The sequence below is a fragment of the Phocoena phocoena genome, chromosome 2 (assembly GCF_963924675.1).
Source record: "Phocoena phocoena chromosome 2, mPhoPho1.1, whole genome shotgun sequence".
Lineage (NCBI taxonomy): Eukaryota > Metazoa > Chordata > Mammalia > Artiodactyla > Phocoenidae > Phocoena > Phocoena phocoena.
Window position 1 is genome coordinate 90,779,164 of NC_089220.1, and position 16,244 is coordinate 90,795,407.

General features: G+C 37.1%; 1 protein-coding gene across 1 annotated transcript; it reads left to right on the forward strand.

Annotated features, from left to right (window-relative positions):
- The first annotated feature begins 1,776 nt into the window (after positions 1-1,776).
- Positions 1,777-10,376, forward strand: CTXN2 (cortexin 2). The gene is made up of 2 exons (XM_065872792.1): positions 1,777-1,950; positions 9,863-10,376. The coding sequence occupies exon 2, from the start codon at positions 9,920-9,922 to the stop codon at positions 10,163-10,165; it is 246 nt and encodes an 81-aa protein (XP_065728864.1). The 5' UTR covers positions 1,777-1,950; positions 9,863-9,919; the 3' UTR covers positions 10,166-10,376.
- Positions 10,377-16,244: the final 5,868 nt, after the last annotated feature.

The following is a 16,244-nucleotide window of genomic DNA, read 5'->3' on the forward strand; positions in this document are numbered from 1 at the left end:
AGTGGGGCCCATATACCAGTAGTAGAATCACGTAACTTGGTTCTGCTTTCTTAAGCTTGGCTTGCAAAGAGAATGGGTGATTGCAGATCATAGTATGGAAATATAGAGTGAAGCAGACTGTAGCATGTGTCTAGACAATGTCAAAATCAATCAAACGATAAATTCATAAACAGTTTGTTAATATTGTGCAAATAAAATGGTTAATCTCTGAACTTATTTGAATAGAATATTTTTGCAACAGTCTAGAAACATACAGAGAATAGATGAAAGATAATGACTGCCTTTTGCATACTCTGTGGGTGACTGCATGGCCAGAACACAGTATCTCTAGAACCTTGTTATTTTAAGTTTAGTCCTGAGACTAGCAACCTCTGGAATCACCTGGGATGTTGTTAGAAATTCAGAATCTGAGACCCAATCGCACACTTACTGAATGAGAACCTGCATGTTAACAAGATCCCCAGGGGATTCACATTCAATTTCAAGAAGCACTGCCCTAGTATATAGTACCAAAAATGGATGTGGCCCTTAGCAAGCTTAAAAAAGAGTCAATAAAACCATGGCAATGAACATGTTCCCAGAAGAAGACACTTCTTCCACTCTCTTTGGTGGGCCTATATTATAGGGTGTTTAATAGTTTTAAATGAAAAAGAATAACTGTTTTTGAGTATAGTCTTGTATGAACTCACAGTCATACATTGCTCATTTTTTGTAAGACCATGAAATTTCCTAATTTAGTAAATACTCTAAATGAACATAAAGTTTGTCTTCACTTTATTATTGAACTATAACACACTTTTACTTGTTTTCAGCATTTTTTTACATGAATAATGACCTAATTCCACATCTACACTTTTCCCAATCTCTGAATAGTTAATAATTCATAAAGTCAATAATTAAGTTTGAAAGGAATCTACAAGTGTTTGCAACTCATAGGTTCTGTATATAGTATCCAAAGATGAGTAGAACTGGAACCTTACACCTGAGTTTGTTTGCCTGTCTGTTTTGTTTTGTTTTGCTTTCAATGCAGTTTAGGTTTGGTTTCTATATATTCAACACCGTTCAGAAAACGTGTCTCACAACTTCCTGTAGGCTTTATCGGAGCGTTCCTCGCTTGCTGTCTTGTAGCTCGTCTGTGGGAGGTAGGTCATACTACGCAACTTTTCAGCACTACGGACAGCGCCTAGGCACCTACTCCTAAGAAGAGGAGGGGATCCTGTTGGGTTTGCATAGGCAAGGCGAAGGGTAGGGAAAAATAACTCCAAATGACGCATGCGGTCCCCAGTTTAACCAATACACCCGTCACCCACGTCTTTCCTTTACAGGATGAGAAGACATAGGAATTGATTGCCTACTCCTCGACTGAGACTGCAGTCACCGAGCACAACAAAATGCCCGCGGCACAGCTACTGATGCAGACAGAAGAGGAAAACAAGTATTTTAACAATACATTAATTAACACCTCCACTGCCTTAGAAAGACAAATTGGTGATGAACTCCGATTGCTAACCTCCAAGTGTGATATGAGTGAAAATGAGCCTTCTTATTTTTTTTTGCAGAGCTGAGGACTATATGAAGCCTGTTGCTGCCGTGGCCGATTCCCTACCCCCTCTCACTGCCCACCGCTTTTCTCTCACAGACACACACGGTCAGACGCCCTCACATACGCACACGCGCGCGCAAATATTTACACACTGCCACATGGAAGAAATCCGTGCACATTTTCCTGCAAATATACTCGCGCGCGCACACGTCTTCTGCCCCTCACCGACAGATACAGACATTTACACACGTAGGCCAGTAAAGCGATAACCGCAGTACTGGGACTCCACGCAGGTTCCCAGGACACGTCTTTTACATTGCTACCGAACCGATCAGCGAACACAGACAAACCTGCCAACACTTAAATCTACTGGCTGGATTTCATCTCCATGGCAACAAGCATGGAAGGTGAGACGTCTCTCCCTGCGGAGTAACTTTCTCCCCCTACCCTTCGCATTAACTGACAGGATTCTAATGCAGGTCCAGATGAAAAGCATGTCTCCTTTTCTGGTATTTCTGAAGCTAGGGAGCTGGAAAGGAGGTGGGGAGGGAGGAGAGGGGGAAGGAGTCTGTAGGGCTGCTGAGTTCAAATTCTAAAGAAGAAAGAGCCCTAATGTTTCTGCTGATGCTGCTGACAAAAGGGAAAAAAAAAGTGGATTTGTTGTGTGCTTGCTGATGTTTCTTCCATAATGTTTGGTAGGTGATTTCTATGCTTCTTAAGTTTAATATGTCCAAAGAGAACTGGAGACAAACAAGGCAGAATGATAATGACAGTCCAGGTTTCACTAGTGAGACATTTTGAGAATTTTCAGACCAGGTTTCCAGTGCTTCTGGAAAAAAAAAAAGGAATGTCAGAGTCCTTGAGGAGCCATTCAAAGATTCTCTTAAGAGGGAAATTCTCTAAAGGTTGAAATCTGAAAGGTTGGGGGGGAGGTTGATTTTGGCATATCTCAAGGTTTTGGATTCCTGGGGAGGCCTGAAATTTATGCACTTCATCATGATGAAGACATCTGGGTTTGTTATTTAAGGTTTTCCTTTGATTACAACATATTCCATTCCAAATTACTAACTAGCTCTGTGCAGATGTGGCCTCAATAATGCTTCTTTTCCCTCTTTTAATGGGATTTAATAATCTTGATATTTCAAAGGGTGTGTATATGGGAGAATTCATTATTTTTTAAGCTTGGATTTTCCTATATGTCTCATTTCATTAAATTATGAATGTTCATATCATTAGCATTAGAGATTATTATATCTAATGACAAGTATCATAATAGTTTTCATCTAGAACACCATATTCCACTATAATAGTTATTTTAGATATATTGTTTGGAATATTATTAATAGATGAATAAACAGGAGACAAAAACCTGTTGATTAAAATAAAATACAGGAATTTCTTTTTTAATAGGCACATACTTTTCAATATTGGTTTCTGCAGTTACACATTGTTGCATGATTAAATGACTATATGTTTCTCAAAACTGAATTTTTATATCTCCAATCAATGAACTTATTTCACAGAAAAAAAAATCGCACATAACATTCATGTATATGAAAGTCTATAAATCAGGTGTAAAAATACTGTTATCTTTGCTTGACTACTTACAATAGTATGATTTGTATGACTGGTCATAGAAAGACTGTGTTTGCTTATTTATTGGTTACTAACTACAAAGCAGCTCCATGAGATCTGGGCCTACTGGTGTCTACAGGTATACCCTTGGCCCAATCCTATGACTCATCAGAACTTAGAAATCCCAGTTCCTGACAATTGCCATGAAAGAAATAATGGGCTTTCAACTCATTTTCTCATTTCTAGAATACTTAAACATTGATTCCAGTTAACGTGGCTTGAGGCAATATTTTATCATTTGCAGTAGTACTACAGAAATATACTTAAATACTTTAATCATAAAACACATAGAGACTGATATTTAAACTGTACAATGTTGATAATTTTAGCCATTTTTTGTGGCAGCGCATATTAAAAATAACTTTTACCACATAATTTTACACTCTACTCTTATTTTGAAAATACATTTCTTTATTCTCAATTTTTTTTCTCATAAGGGTTTATTTATTTAGTTTTGTAACTTCATGGTCTAAATTCTCACATATTTCTTTCATTTTCTATTTCCCTATAAAGAGGATATTAAGATATTTTCCCTTTGAGGTAGGCATTAAAATGTCTGTTTTGCACAAACTGCTAATTTTTTTTTTTTGCTTCTGTTCCAGAGACTAGAGAAAGTGAAAGAAATGTATCTTTTATCCACAGTTGTCCAGTAATTTTGGATACCTTATTAATTAATGAAGAAATCAGTGTTGCCTCTGAAGACCTCTATTGATTCTTAATATTTTGTTATTACTCTTATATCATATTATGCTCTATATTAATTGAAAGGTACAGAGCTCAGCACACTTAGCAGTATATTCTCAAAAACATTAGACTTGGGGTTGAAATGAGACACGTTCATTTAATAGAGCAAGCAAAATGGAAAGTTTGAGCAAATCTTTGAAAAATTTAGGCCTGAAAATACTGGTATTTTAACCACTGCATATATGGCTTAAATTCCCAAGGGTATCTATTTTCTGAACATGTTGGTAGGCAATTGCTTAGCTTTTCACTTATTTGCTTGTGTGGACACAATGCCTGCAGCAATGGCCAAACTTTTTTTTTTTCAACATTTGAGTACGACCCTTTCAGGTGTTCTCCTTGGCTTGTATTTTGTTTTCATCTTTGGTGTAAGGTAGAATTTTAAGATGAATATAAAAGTCAAAGTTCTTCCTTTTAAGATATTAATAAAACATCTGTTCACATGAACTTCCAGGTCAAGTGTCCCCCATCCAAGTTTGGTGTATCTCCCTCCCTCCCCCTTAAATATGGGACTCGAGAAGTGTTTCTATTAAATTTTTTTTAATTAAATTTTATGTTCAGGTTTCAATCCAGAATTCCAGTCATAAGAATTGTCTTGAATCTTGATTCTGTGAGCTAACTTATAGTTTTCAGCCCCGCCTTGTGTCAAATTTAATAATCATCACTTCAATGTCTTCAACCTAGTTACTGTTCAAAAACACTGAAGAGGATGTAGATAGAGTTAGACCTTTGTGATACTACATTAGAGAGCTGTCTCTATGATTACAGAGCCCAATTTTTATTAGGATACTTCAGTGAACTATGACTCTACATAAAAATAATATTATCCAGGCATATCTTACCATCTTCCCCAAAAAAGATATCATGGGAGATGGTTAAATGCATTGCTGTGCTATTTGCATCGACTAAACCATGTCGATGTTATTTCCCTGATATTCCATGTTAGTAGTAAACTTTCCAACAAAGAAGTGAATTTGGCATTACTTCTTATTAACCTAATCTTAACTTTTAGTGAGTGCTAACAAATTAGCATTTAAATTAATTTTAATTAATTAAAATAATTAATTACGGATTTGTAACAAAGATTAATTCCAAGTTACCAATATATAATTTTCACAATTTCCCATTGCTCTTTCTGAAAATTGAGACATTTGTCTGTCCAAGTCCATACTTCTGGCAGCACTCTCATGGTCAGGTATTTCTCAAAGGTTTTTGCTCATCAAGTTATAAATCATCTTATCCTGGGAGTTTTAACTCATCTAATGCAGCTAAACATTACTCTACTACTTTCTTGTCTCCTTTTATTGTTTGATTTTGGGGTCATTTCTAAAGAGCATTCTACATGGGTTAAAAAGACAGAAGTATATAAAGTACTTCTGCCTTTTCTTTGTCAACTGATAACCATTAAACCATCTTGTACAAGTAGGGAGTTTAATGTGTTATTGGTCAATTTCTTTATCTGAACATATTGTGTATGAAATCCTCTCACCTCAAAGCCTTTGCAATGACTGTTTCCTCAAACTTCAATGCTCTTCCTCCAGATATTTTCACAGCTCCCTTCTTGACATCATTCAGACTTCAGGTCAAATGTCATCTCCCTAGGAAAGCCTTTGCTGATTTCTTCAATTAAAGAAGTGCCCTTTATTCATTATCATTCTCTTTCCTCTTAACTTGCTTGCTTTCTTTTGTAGCATTTATGACTACCTGATATATAATAGATAGACAGATAGATAGACAATTTTAAAAATAACTGAGTCTGTCTCCTCCTCCACTCATAGCAGGCACACATTGTTCTGTAGTTCATCATTATAATCCAGGACCAAAAACAGTGCTGGCATGGAGCAGATATTCAATATATATACTGGTTGAATGAATAACTAAAATGTAATTGCCATATTCATTATTATATAATACCTTAACCTCATTCAGCTCCCAGTTTTTGTCCTGCATTTCATTTACATTGGTACCAACAATAGATAGCCAAAGAGGGCTTATAAACTATGTATAAAGCCATGAGACAACCATTTATCTGTTCTTCCAAGACAGTATAAAACATGGTGACTGTATTCATTTACTAACAGTGGCTCTATATATCCATTCATTGTTTGTACTCCTACCCAATTCCAAAAGCTCTTGATGTATCTTAGCTAAGTATCCTTGAAGTATCTTACCCTTCTTAGCTAAGGGTAACCAGAGCAGCCAAGTAGTAAAGAAGGCAAAGTCAGGGGAAGAAGGGGTAATTATACCGGAAGTCTTAAGCTAACAAAGGCATTCTGACTGAGTACAAAATTTAACTATCTACTTCCTGGTAGTTAACGCCAAAGTAATATGATGGCTACATACTTTTCCATAGATAATGACAGGGAACTAACAAGGCTGATAGAAAAGATCTACTTTCCCTACCTTTGAATATTACAAATCATGTGAGTATTTCTGGGAATGCTATATTAATCAATTATTTTAAAAAACCAGAAACATTGAACTCTGAGTGAGCTGCTGAATTTTAATGTGTATCTTTTTTTTTTTTTTTTTTTTTTTTTTTTTTGGCAGTACGCGGGCCTTTCACTGCTGTGGCCTCTCCCATTGCGGGGCACAGGCTCCGGACGCACAAGCTCAGCGGCCATGGCTCACGGGCCTAGCCGCTCCGCGGCATGTGGGATCTTCCCGGACCGGGGCACGAACCCGTGTCCTGTGCATTAGCAGGCGGACTCAACCTCTGCGCCACCAGGGAAGCCCAAAGCTGATATTTTTTAAATCAAAGTTTTCTTGTTCATTTCTTTAAAATATGTTTTCTGAATTTAAAAATTAGATTTTTTAAAACGAGAACTTTATTCATCAAAAATTATATTTTTCAATACATTTAGTTTAATTCAATTCAAATATTTATTAAATACCTACAACATGCCAGAAACGGTGGTAACTGCTTGAGAAGTAGTTATTTTTCCATTAAAATAAGTAATTCAATTCACAGATTGCCTAAGACTCTAAGAACAAAACATTATGCTGTGTTTTAACATATGACAGACATATAACGTATGTCTGCCATACGTTAGACAAATAGTAATAAAAAATTTAAGGGATTTTGTAACTCTAACTAGGAAAATACCTTGTTTGAATTTAATGGTGAAAAATGAGTTGCGTGTTTTATTGCCACAGCTAGAAAATGTCTCTTTTGGTTTGTTTGGTCAGTTGGTGGGTTTTTATAAGAATAACAGAGTCTAGTGGATTAATCACAAGCTAAGAGCCAACTGACTTAAGTCTTCTAATGATCAGTTATGACCCTGTGTACATGTCTACTTCATGATTTTTAAAAACATGTAAATAAATTTAGCTAACATCATAACTATACTCAGTTTAGGCTATTTCTGCATGGTGGCAAAATGAACTAGCTGAAAAATGCACAGATCATTAAAACTGCCCAGATGTTTTAATTATAGTGATACCAATTGTTGCAGGTTAGGTTCCTCAGAAACCAGACTCTGAGACAGAGAGTAGTGTGCAGGATGTTTACTGAGTAGTGCCCTTGGGCTCAACACCTGTGGAAGAGTGGGGAGTTAAGCAGGAGTGGGCAGAATTTGAACTGTGATGAAAGAACAGCCTTGGTTTTCCCCGTGATGAACTCTAGAGCTAGAGTAGTTCTTTTTTTTTTTTTTTTTTACATATTTATTTATTTTTAACATCTTTATTGGAGTATAATTTCTTTACAATGGTGTGTTAGTTTCTGCTTTATAACAAAGTGAATCAGTTATACCTATACATATATCCCCATATCTCCTCCCTCTTGCATCTCCCTCCCTAGAATGGTTCTTCAGAGTTCAAGATGGCCAGGCCTTTTTATTTTCACATTAATCAGTCATTGAAAACTGTCTGCTGTTGGAAACGAAGTAACCTTGGGTTACAGAGAGGCAGCTCTCTGCTATTGAGGCAATCCATGGAAGGAGCTAGCAGCTGAAGATTATCTGCTGGTAGCCCTCCCATGTGCTGGGCAACAAGTCCTTCACTGAAGGGAGTTTGTTTACTGTGTCCACCAGTAAACCAGGCTTATTGCCTCTTCTTACCTACATGTCCGAGGAAATAGTCAAATGGTATAGCCTAGCAAGGTCATGGCTCTTGTGAAAAAAAAAATTCAACAAGTTACTTGGCTGAATCAGTCAAATGGTTGATCCAGCATCTCCATGTAGAAACATCCTTCTTTTCAGTTTGTCCACCCATTAAAAAAATGAACCAGAGGGTGTATGAATCTCAACAAAAGACCTTTAAATGACAAAGCAATAAAATTAAAGATTTGGTCAGAAAAAAAAGTTCTAGTTAAGTCCCAAGGTCATTATTCAGTCCAGTCTCCCCTACTTTCTACAGGATAAATTGTACAACAAGAGCTCAATCTTCAGAAAAATCACTCTGAAACACTTAAGTGATCTGACATTTTTAAAAATTAAAATATATTCAGTATACCATACTTATTACAGTAGAAAAATGATTTGGTGTAAAGAAATTCAACAAATGGGGTTGAAACAACATTTTTTCCTTCTATTAAACAAAAAAGTCAAATAACCAGCATATCCCACAATGTATTGAATATTTCTAACACTTAAGGTTTGAAGACAGAGCTCTTTTGTAATCCAAGCCAGTATAAAATAAATATTGTTTGATATTAACTCGTGTATAAGTTGGTGAACAATTTTGAAAGCTACAAGGCTTGTTCTTATTAATCACTCCCTTTCTCCACTCCTTACCTCCCATTCCTTGTTCTGTCTCAGTTGTTTTCTGAAAATTGAACCCCAAAGAACCTGAAGGGTCAGTCATTTTAATAAACACAATTCTTAAAATTATCAAAAGAAGCAACAACAAAGACAAAAACACCAGCAGTCTATTATTCTCAGTTATTAGATGAGAAGCTTTTTGGTGACAGTCCTCTCAAGAAGGGCAGCTGTGGGTTAGTAACCATTTGATTTAATTAACTAATCTTGATTTTTCATTAGTTAATTTAATTAACTTTAAGACAGCAAGTGGAAAAATCTATTTTGCTTCAATTCAACACACACTTTTTGAACACTTTTGCTGTAGTTTTAGACTCTCAACATAGTAGGAGCTTAGAGATAGTGGGAATCTGGTTGGCAAGGGGTCTGGGGAGCTTGACTTGCAGCTGAATTTCATAGAAAACATGCTGTTTAACTTGGATTTTATGTCTGTTTAGGGTGTGAGAGCCAGTGGAGACGGTGGTGAGATGGTTAATGGTCCACAACTACCGCGGCTTGTTACTTGCAAGCTACTATGTTGGGTACTGCTCTTTTTAACATAATTTTTAAAACACAGTTTCTCTTTTTAAGAAATTAGCATTTAGTGTATGAAGTGGTAGTGGAAAAGAAAATACAAGAACATAAGTCTAAAAGCTAAGGAGGGGGGTGAAAAAGAAAGAAGGTATTACACCTATTTAAAAGGATCAGAACCTATCAGACAAAATGGCATTGGAGATAGACCTTAAAACATAGACTTTAGAGAGCTTGACCAGCTTACACCCTATAATAATTTATGGTTTTTTTGATACATGCAAAAATGAAATGAAAATTAGATGACAACTTGGGTCAAAGAAGCAATGACTTAATGAATCAAATGAATCACTTAACTTAATGAATCAACTCAATGACCTAACTTAATGAATCAAATGCTTTTAGGGTTAATTATTTGACTATTCCCCTTCATACTTGATTTTATATTTAGTGTACAGAGGTATAGTTTGTGTGTTCACAAAGGCAATTCTGTAATTACTACAATAGAAGTAGCATCTCCAATACTAATTTGATCCTGATCCATATCTGATAATGTTTTCATCTATCTTTTGTGAGTTAAGTCAAGAGAGTTTGAAAAATGCCAGATTTTACAAAACAATTACCTACCTAATACCATGTATGGATAAAACTAAACTGAGTCCAATTTTGTATCTAGGCCAAGAGGTGACTCCAGCAGGAATTCTGAAGAGCCAAAATGATGTGACAGTGAATAATGAGTAGTACCTACTGTGGCAACTCTTCAGCTAAGATGAGTGTCAACGAAGTGTCAGCTTTCTCGTTGACTCTGGAGCAAAAAACTGGCTTCGCTTTTGTTGGGATTTTGTGTATCTTCTTGGGAATTCTTATCATCAGATGCTTCAAAATCCTGTTAGACCCATATAGTAGCATGCCTTCCTCTACATGGGAAGGTGAAATTGAAGAGTTTGATAAAGGGACATTTGAATATGCACTTGCCTGAGTGTTTCAGCTTTATAGTTTTTAGGGTTATAACACTGGGGCACATGGTGGACACAACTGTAATTTCCTTCAGTGTGCTGGAGGAAGATCATTTCATTCACTGAATTCAATAAAGGTGTATGGTTAATTTATCCACCATGCTGTGTAAGTGATAAACCATTGTTGGGGTTCCTCACTTTCCTCTGTCCTCACATTGAGGTTTCTAATGAATAGAGCATAAGGATAACTCCAGCCACATATAATATCTTTATTCTTCCTGCATCTGCCCCTATGCAATACCCAGACACTCTCTCCATATTCCTGACTCTGCCCCCCTTGCTCTAGAGAATTAGGTGTCAAAGATAAGGACCCCTCAGTCCAAAGAATAAATAGAATATGATTTTCCTAATAAGAGCCATAGGTCTACAATGTTCATACAAACCCTACAAGCAACCATAGGCCATAAAGTTCCCCACATGTCACAATTTGACCCTTCTATTTCTTCTCCTTCTAGGATCTCTTGCAATAAAATCCCCTAGCTTGGGATCATACTGATACTCCCTCCTCTTCCCCTTTTATAAATAGCATTAAAAAGGGAGTTTTCATCATGACCTGGTGGAAACAAGAAACAAGAAGTCCAGTCTCCGCTCTGCCACCAATAGAGCTATCAACCTTGGCCAAGTCATCTTATCTCTGTAGACTTCATTGAGGAAGCTAACCAGAGGATTTTTAACAACACCCCTTTTAATTCTAGTGCCCTATGAGCTCTACAAATATACCTGGAAACCCAGGGATCTGAGATGAATGAGGATTTTTAAGACGTCATGAAAAGTTTTTCAGTTTAGGAGCCTAAACTCTGAGATTTGAATTCTAATGTTGCCTAGCTAAGAACAAGCAATATGACCTAGAAAGTTACCTAATGGGAACTTAAGTTCCATATCTGCAAAACAAGGATAAAGAAACCTATCCTACATGTTTTACAAAAATGTTGGGAGGACCAAGTTACATATAATGAGTGGGAAAGTAATTTGAAAACCAGAAAACACTGTTTAGGGATTTCCCTGGTGGCGCAGTGGTTGGGAATCTGCCTGCCGATGCGGGGGACACGGGTTCGAGCCCTGGTCTGGGAAGATCCCACATGCCACGGAGCAGCTAAGCCTGTGCGCCACAACTACTGAAGCCCATGCACCTACAGCCTGTGCTCCACAACAGGAGAAGCCACCGCAATGAGAATACTGTGCACCGCAACCAAGAGTAGCCCCCGCTCGCTGCAACTAGAGAAAGCCCACACGCAGCAACGAAGACCCAATGTAGCCAAAAATAAATAAATATATATTAAAAAAAAGAAAACACTGCTTAAACATAACTTGCTATCATTATTTATTATCCTTGTTGGTAATTGTTAAAGAGATTATCAAACCCTAAGAAGTAATGGCTCAATGTAAGTTATTCAGCCTCTCCAGTGTTCATTCTTTCCATTTGATAAATTAAAAAAAATAGAATTACATAATTTAAAAATTTTTTCCAACTACAAAATTCTGACTCTCTGTAACTGAATGGAGGAATATACCAGGAGATAAATAAATACAAAAATATTTGTGTCACTTGAGAACACAGAACTGCCTAACACACCAAAAAAAAAAAAAAAAGGATTAAAATGTACTGAGAGTTAGCACTAAATGAGGTGCTTTCCATTTATTATGAAATTTGATACTCTTATCAATCCTTTGAGTTTGGTACTATTTCCATTCTATTAGCTCAATTTCACAGATAAGGAACTGAAGCTGAGAGAGATTAAGTAACTTCCCAAGGTCACCAAATTAGGGCGTGATTGTATTAGAAATTACACTCTCATCAAAATCATAGTCATTGTTTGTAAATATCATGCTATACTCCCACACACTGTCCACAACATTTCTACATATCTTACAAATATGATTATTGCTCAGGTCTAAGGCACTCCACAGCCAGCTGTCTCAGTGAGAGTCCCTGACACTTTTCATCTCGTAGTAGATTTAGAACACATCTGTGTTGGCTATGGATCTTCTGGACCAAACTCACACCTTAAGGAGACTCTTTGAGCCCCAGTAGGTACTGGAGTGTCAGCCTGGGATACCTTGTAGCCAGTTCGTAATTTGGTCCAAGAACAGCTCATTGAACCAAGTCAACGGGACACACTGAAAGCTGTAAATGTCCATGATGCTAGTCATCTCCTTTGTGACCCAGGCTTTTGAAGTACTCACTAAGATATATGCCCAGGTACCAGATGCTCCCATTTGTCTCCCAAGGAAGACAGCCAACAAGACCTTCCATTTTGGTGAGTAGACCTGTGATGTTAACAAGGCCCCATCTTTATCTCAAAAAGAAAAAAAGACCCCAAAAACCAAAGATAAGAAAACTTTGTGAAGTATGAGCATTGTTTCTGAAAGTTCAACACCCATAAGCTTTTCAGATATCATCAACTCCACCTTAGTATTATTTCTAATCCTACTGAAGAGAAATTCTTTTAACCAAAGGTGTCTCCATTCATGGCATTTATTCATGGCCTATTGTGTACCTTAGACTTTCTGGGGGAAAGGGGAGGGGACAGAGAGGTTAGAATCGGTATTTTTAGAGCTAGAAAAAATGTGAGATATAAAGGATAGTTATAGCATGGAGAACATGGAAATTTCATGAAATGCGAACTAACCCTTTCTAGGAACAGATGTCCAATGTCATAGCCAGATTATCCCCTAGCTGCCTTTTCCCAAGAGCCCTGTCAAGGAGGACAAGAGAAAAGGTAGACAGTACCTCCAGACAGTTTCCCCCTGTTACCTTACCCACCTGTCTGAAAGGCCTTTCAGGGTTGGTTTATGGATAGTGTAATTTCATCCATATACCCCAAACCACCTCCCATCTGCTCCAGAATGTCTGAATCCCCTTAATAGAGAACAAAGACTTTCACTTCACAGTTAGAGATAAAAAGCTTAGAGAGAAAATGTCTAGTTGATATAAGACTAAGACCAAAACCAATTCACCCTACTTTGTAGTCAAGCAGTCAGTCAGCAAGGAAAGAGGAAATTGATGGCTATCAGAGGCATTCATAGTCTTTGGGAGAGGGAAAAGGTTGAGGAATAAATAGATGGGCTCCTGAAAGAGGACCAGAGTTGAGGGAACAGTTGAAGGAAAGGGAGACCAGAAGTGGCAGAAATAACTGCAAGTAAGTTCACAGTTCCTCTACAAGTCCGGTGAATAAGACTTGTTTTGAGTCCCAGCCTCATCTTAGCTGATCTAAATAACCAGCACCACCCAGCTGAGTCTGAAATGAGACTACTCCCTACACCTACCATATGGAAAGGCAGAACCCTTTGTTGAACAGATAAATGCCTTGCACCAGTGGCCTTTAAGAGCAAAATGAGTTATAGGTACCTGTAATTCTGTCTCAATTTCTGATACAGCCTCATGACATTAGTCTGACTGATTAGCATGACAGTTACCTAAGAGCCTCTAAGGGGTTTTACTGAGGTATCTCCAGACTCCTTTCTATAATCTGCTATCTGTTCACCAACCTACCTTTCCCTCTGTTTTAATAGGCATAGTACCTATCCCAATCGCTAATGATTCACCCCAGAATCTTGGATGCAAAAGTTATCAGTAACTTGTCAATATTGCCGATATAGTCAAAGCAAGCACTAAGTACACACTAGTGCTTTCTAAAATTAGCACATTAACCCTTTATACAAATGAACTCATTTAACCCTCACAGTGAGTCTACAGCACAGCGTTATTCACAACTGATTTTACAGATGAGCAAGTTAAAGGCACAAAGAGACTGAGTAACTTACCAGTGTTCACACAGATAGGAAGTGGCAGGGCCAGGATGTGAATCAAGCGTGCCGACCCCAGAGACTTGCTCCTCATCTCTGTGTTACACCACAACTCTGCTGCTCGGGCAACTGGAAGTCACTTGAATAGTTTCTAATAAAACACGAGGAGGACTCTTTCAGTCATCCTGATAGAAAACCAATGACAGAACCTGCACAGAGGAATTGTTTGCGCTGTCTTAATAATCACCACCTCACAGATGTGAGCCAAACCTTACCCTCAACAAAACTCAAAAACCAGTTTTGATGAAAACGTTTTGCCGGGTGGAGGCAAAAAGGTCATTTAGCAGTGCCGCTGGAAAAGTTACCCATAGTTTGATTTCTGCTTGAAAGAGTTTTCCCATTAAGTAGAAATATTTCCAATACATCATTGATCATACTCTCCATCTGCTCACTTCCTGTGCAGAGAAGAATCAAGATAATATCTGCTATAAGCAAGATAAAATCTCAAATACCACTGTCTAGTTACAAAGTATAGAAATTTTCTCTGGAGGCCTATATTTTGCTGCATACCCTGAACAATAGGAGGTCACTAGGAATCGTGTGCAATGAGATGGCAAGATTCGATTTATTTAGCCTCAGACTGAAGCACTGCTCACACTTTCTTGGATGATGGCTGTTGAGCAATCCAACTCCCCGCATGCATTAAAGAAACTTTGTCTTCCTGTCTAAAAGGATTAATGGTTTACTCCTGGTTACTAGCTGATGTAGTACTTAAAGTTCTTCTGCGCTAATGGCTGGGTGGGGCCTACAGCATTAATCCAGGCCAATCATTTCTTGTCATCTTTTTCAAGGAAGATTTTAACCAATAAGAAGAAGCCTAAGGTTTGGGGGTGAAAGCTAAGTGCTGCATATATGCCTGGGTGATGCTGAAGTAGGTTATGCTTCCTGAGAAGGCTCCTGGGTGGTAAGTTAAACATTTCCGGGCAGGGTAAAAATCATACTTAACATTATGTCATAAAGTAGATTCTGAGGAGTGGAGTAAAGGTGAGGATGTCAAGGGTTATGAAGAGAAGTGAGAGGTTCCATAAAAACTAAAGAGGTAATAGTTTCACTTATAATTTCTCCAGGAATGATTATTTGAGAGTTGAAGTTGAGATTTTTTTGTTTTTAATTCAAAGAAATAGCTTTAATAACTGCTGGTGAGAAGCAAGGTTTTCTGGGGTTTTTTGTTAATTTTTTGTATTTATCTATCTTTGTAGAACTTTCTTTGAAAAGCCAAATTTTAAGGTATCAATAAAGAGATATTATTCTGATGAAAGAATGTTCTAAGATGGGCTTATATCGTGGATTGTGAAAATGATTATGTAGTCTATCTCACAGTCAAATAAAAACCTCTTGAAGACTAGAATATTTCTTTAAAGGGAATCAGTAGAACATAATTATTCTACCTAAATATAGCATACAACTTCATTAAGGACTGAGATTTATTTCCTCACCCTGAATACTCCTTTTTTAAAGGTTCCATAATAGCATTTGTTAAACAAACAAATGTATGAACAAATGAAACATTCTGAAGGCTAGTAAAAGACCCAAGAATTCAGAGACATCTTGACAGGATGTATATTTATAACCTGACAAGAATGTATTTTTTAGAAGTTTTAAAAATATTTTTAAAATGTATTCATTATATAATATATATTAATATCAATCACAAAATACTTGGTGGTTTCCACATTTAGTACTGTCAATGAACTCTGTTTCAGGCTGAGAATACTCTCATCAGCTCTTACTCTATTCAGTTGGTAGAGTTATATCTTTTCTAAAGTCATATTGAATCCAATCGCACTGAGTACAAACAAATACTACAAACGCAGGTAACATTTTAATGACTCCATTGGAAATTCTGTTTGCCGAAGCAGGTCCCCAGTTATTTATTATGGGATTTAATTGCCCAGGTAACTGAGGTCCCTGGACAGGTAATTTTTAAGGAAATGAATTTAAAATCGTATGTCTTATGAAAGAAAACTGTTCCCTCATACCTCCAACCCTACTTAAACATATTTATATTATCTGGAACAAGTCTAATTTTCTTTTCCAATTGACAGCTTTGAAGAACATTCTGAAGCTCGTATAGGAGACAATATATCAAGAATCTATTTATTGAGTTCTTCTAGAACAAAAGCCAGGAGCTCCCTAATGTAAACACATTAGTGTTTGTTTTGAGGAGGAAATCTATAGACTTTTTTTAAGCAACCATAAAGCAGACAGCTTAGTTCAAAAAATCCGTTTCGGAAG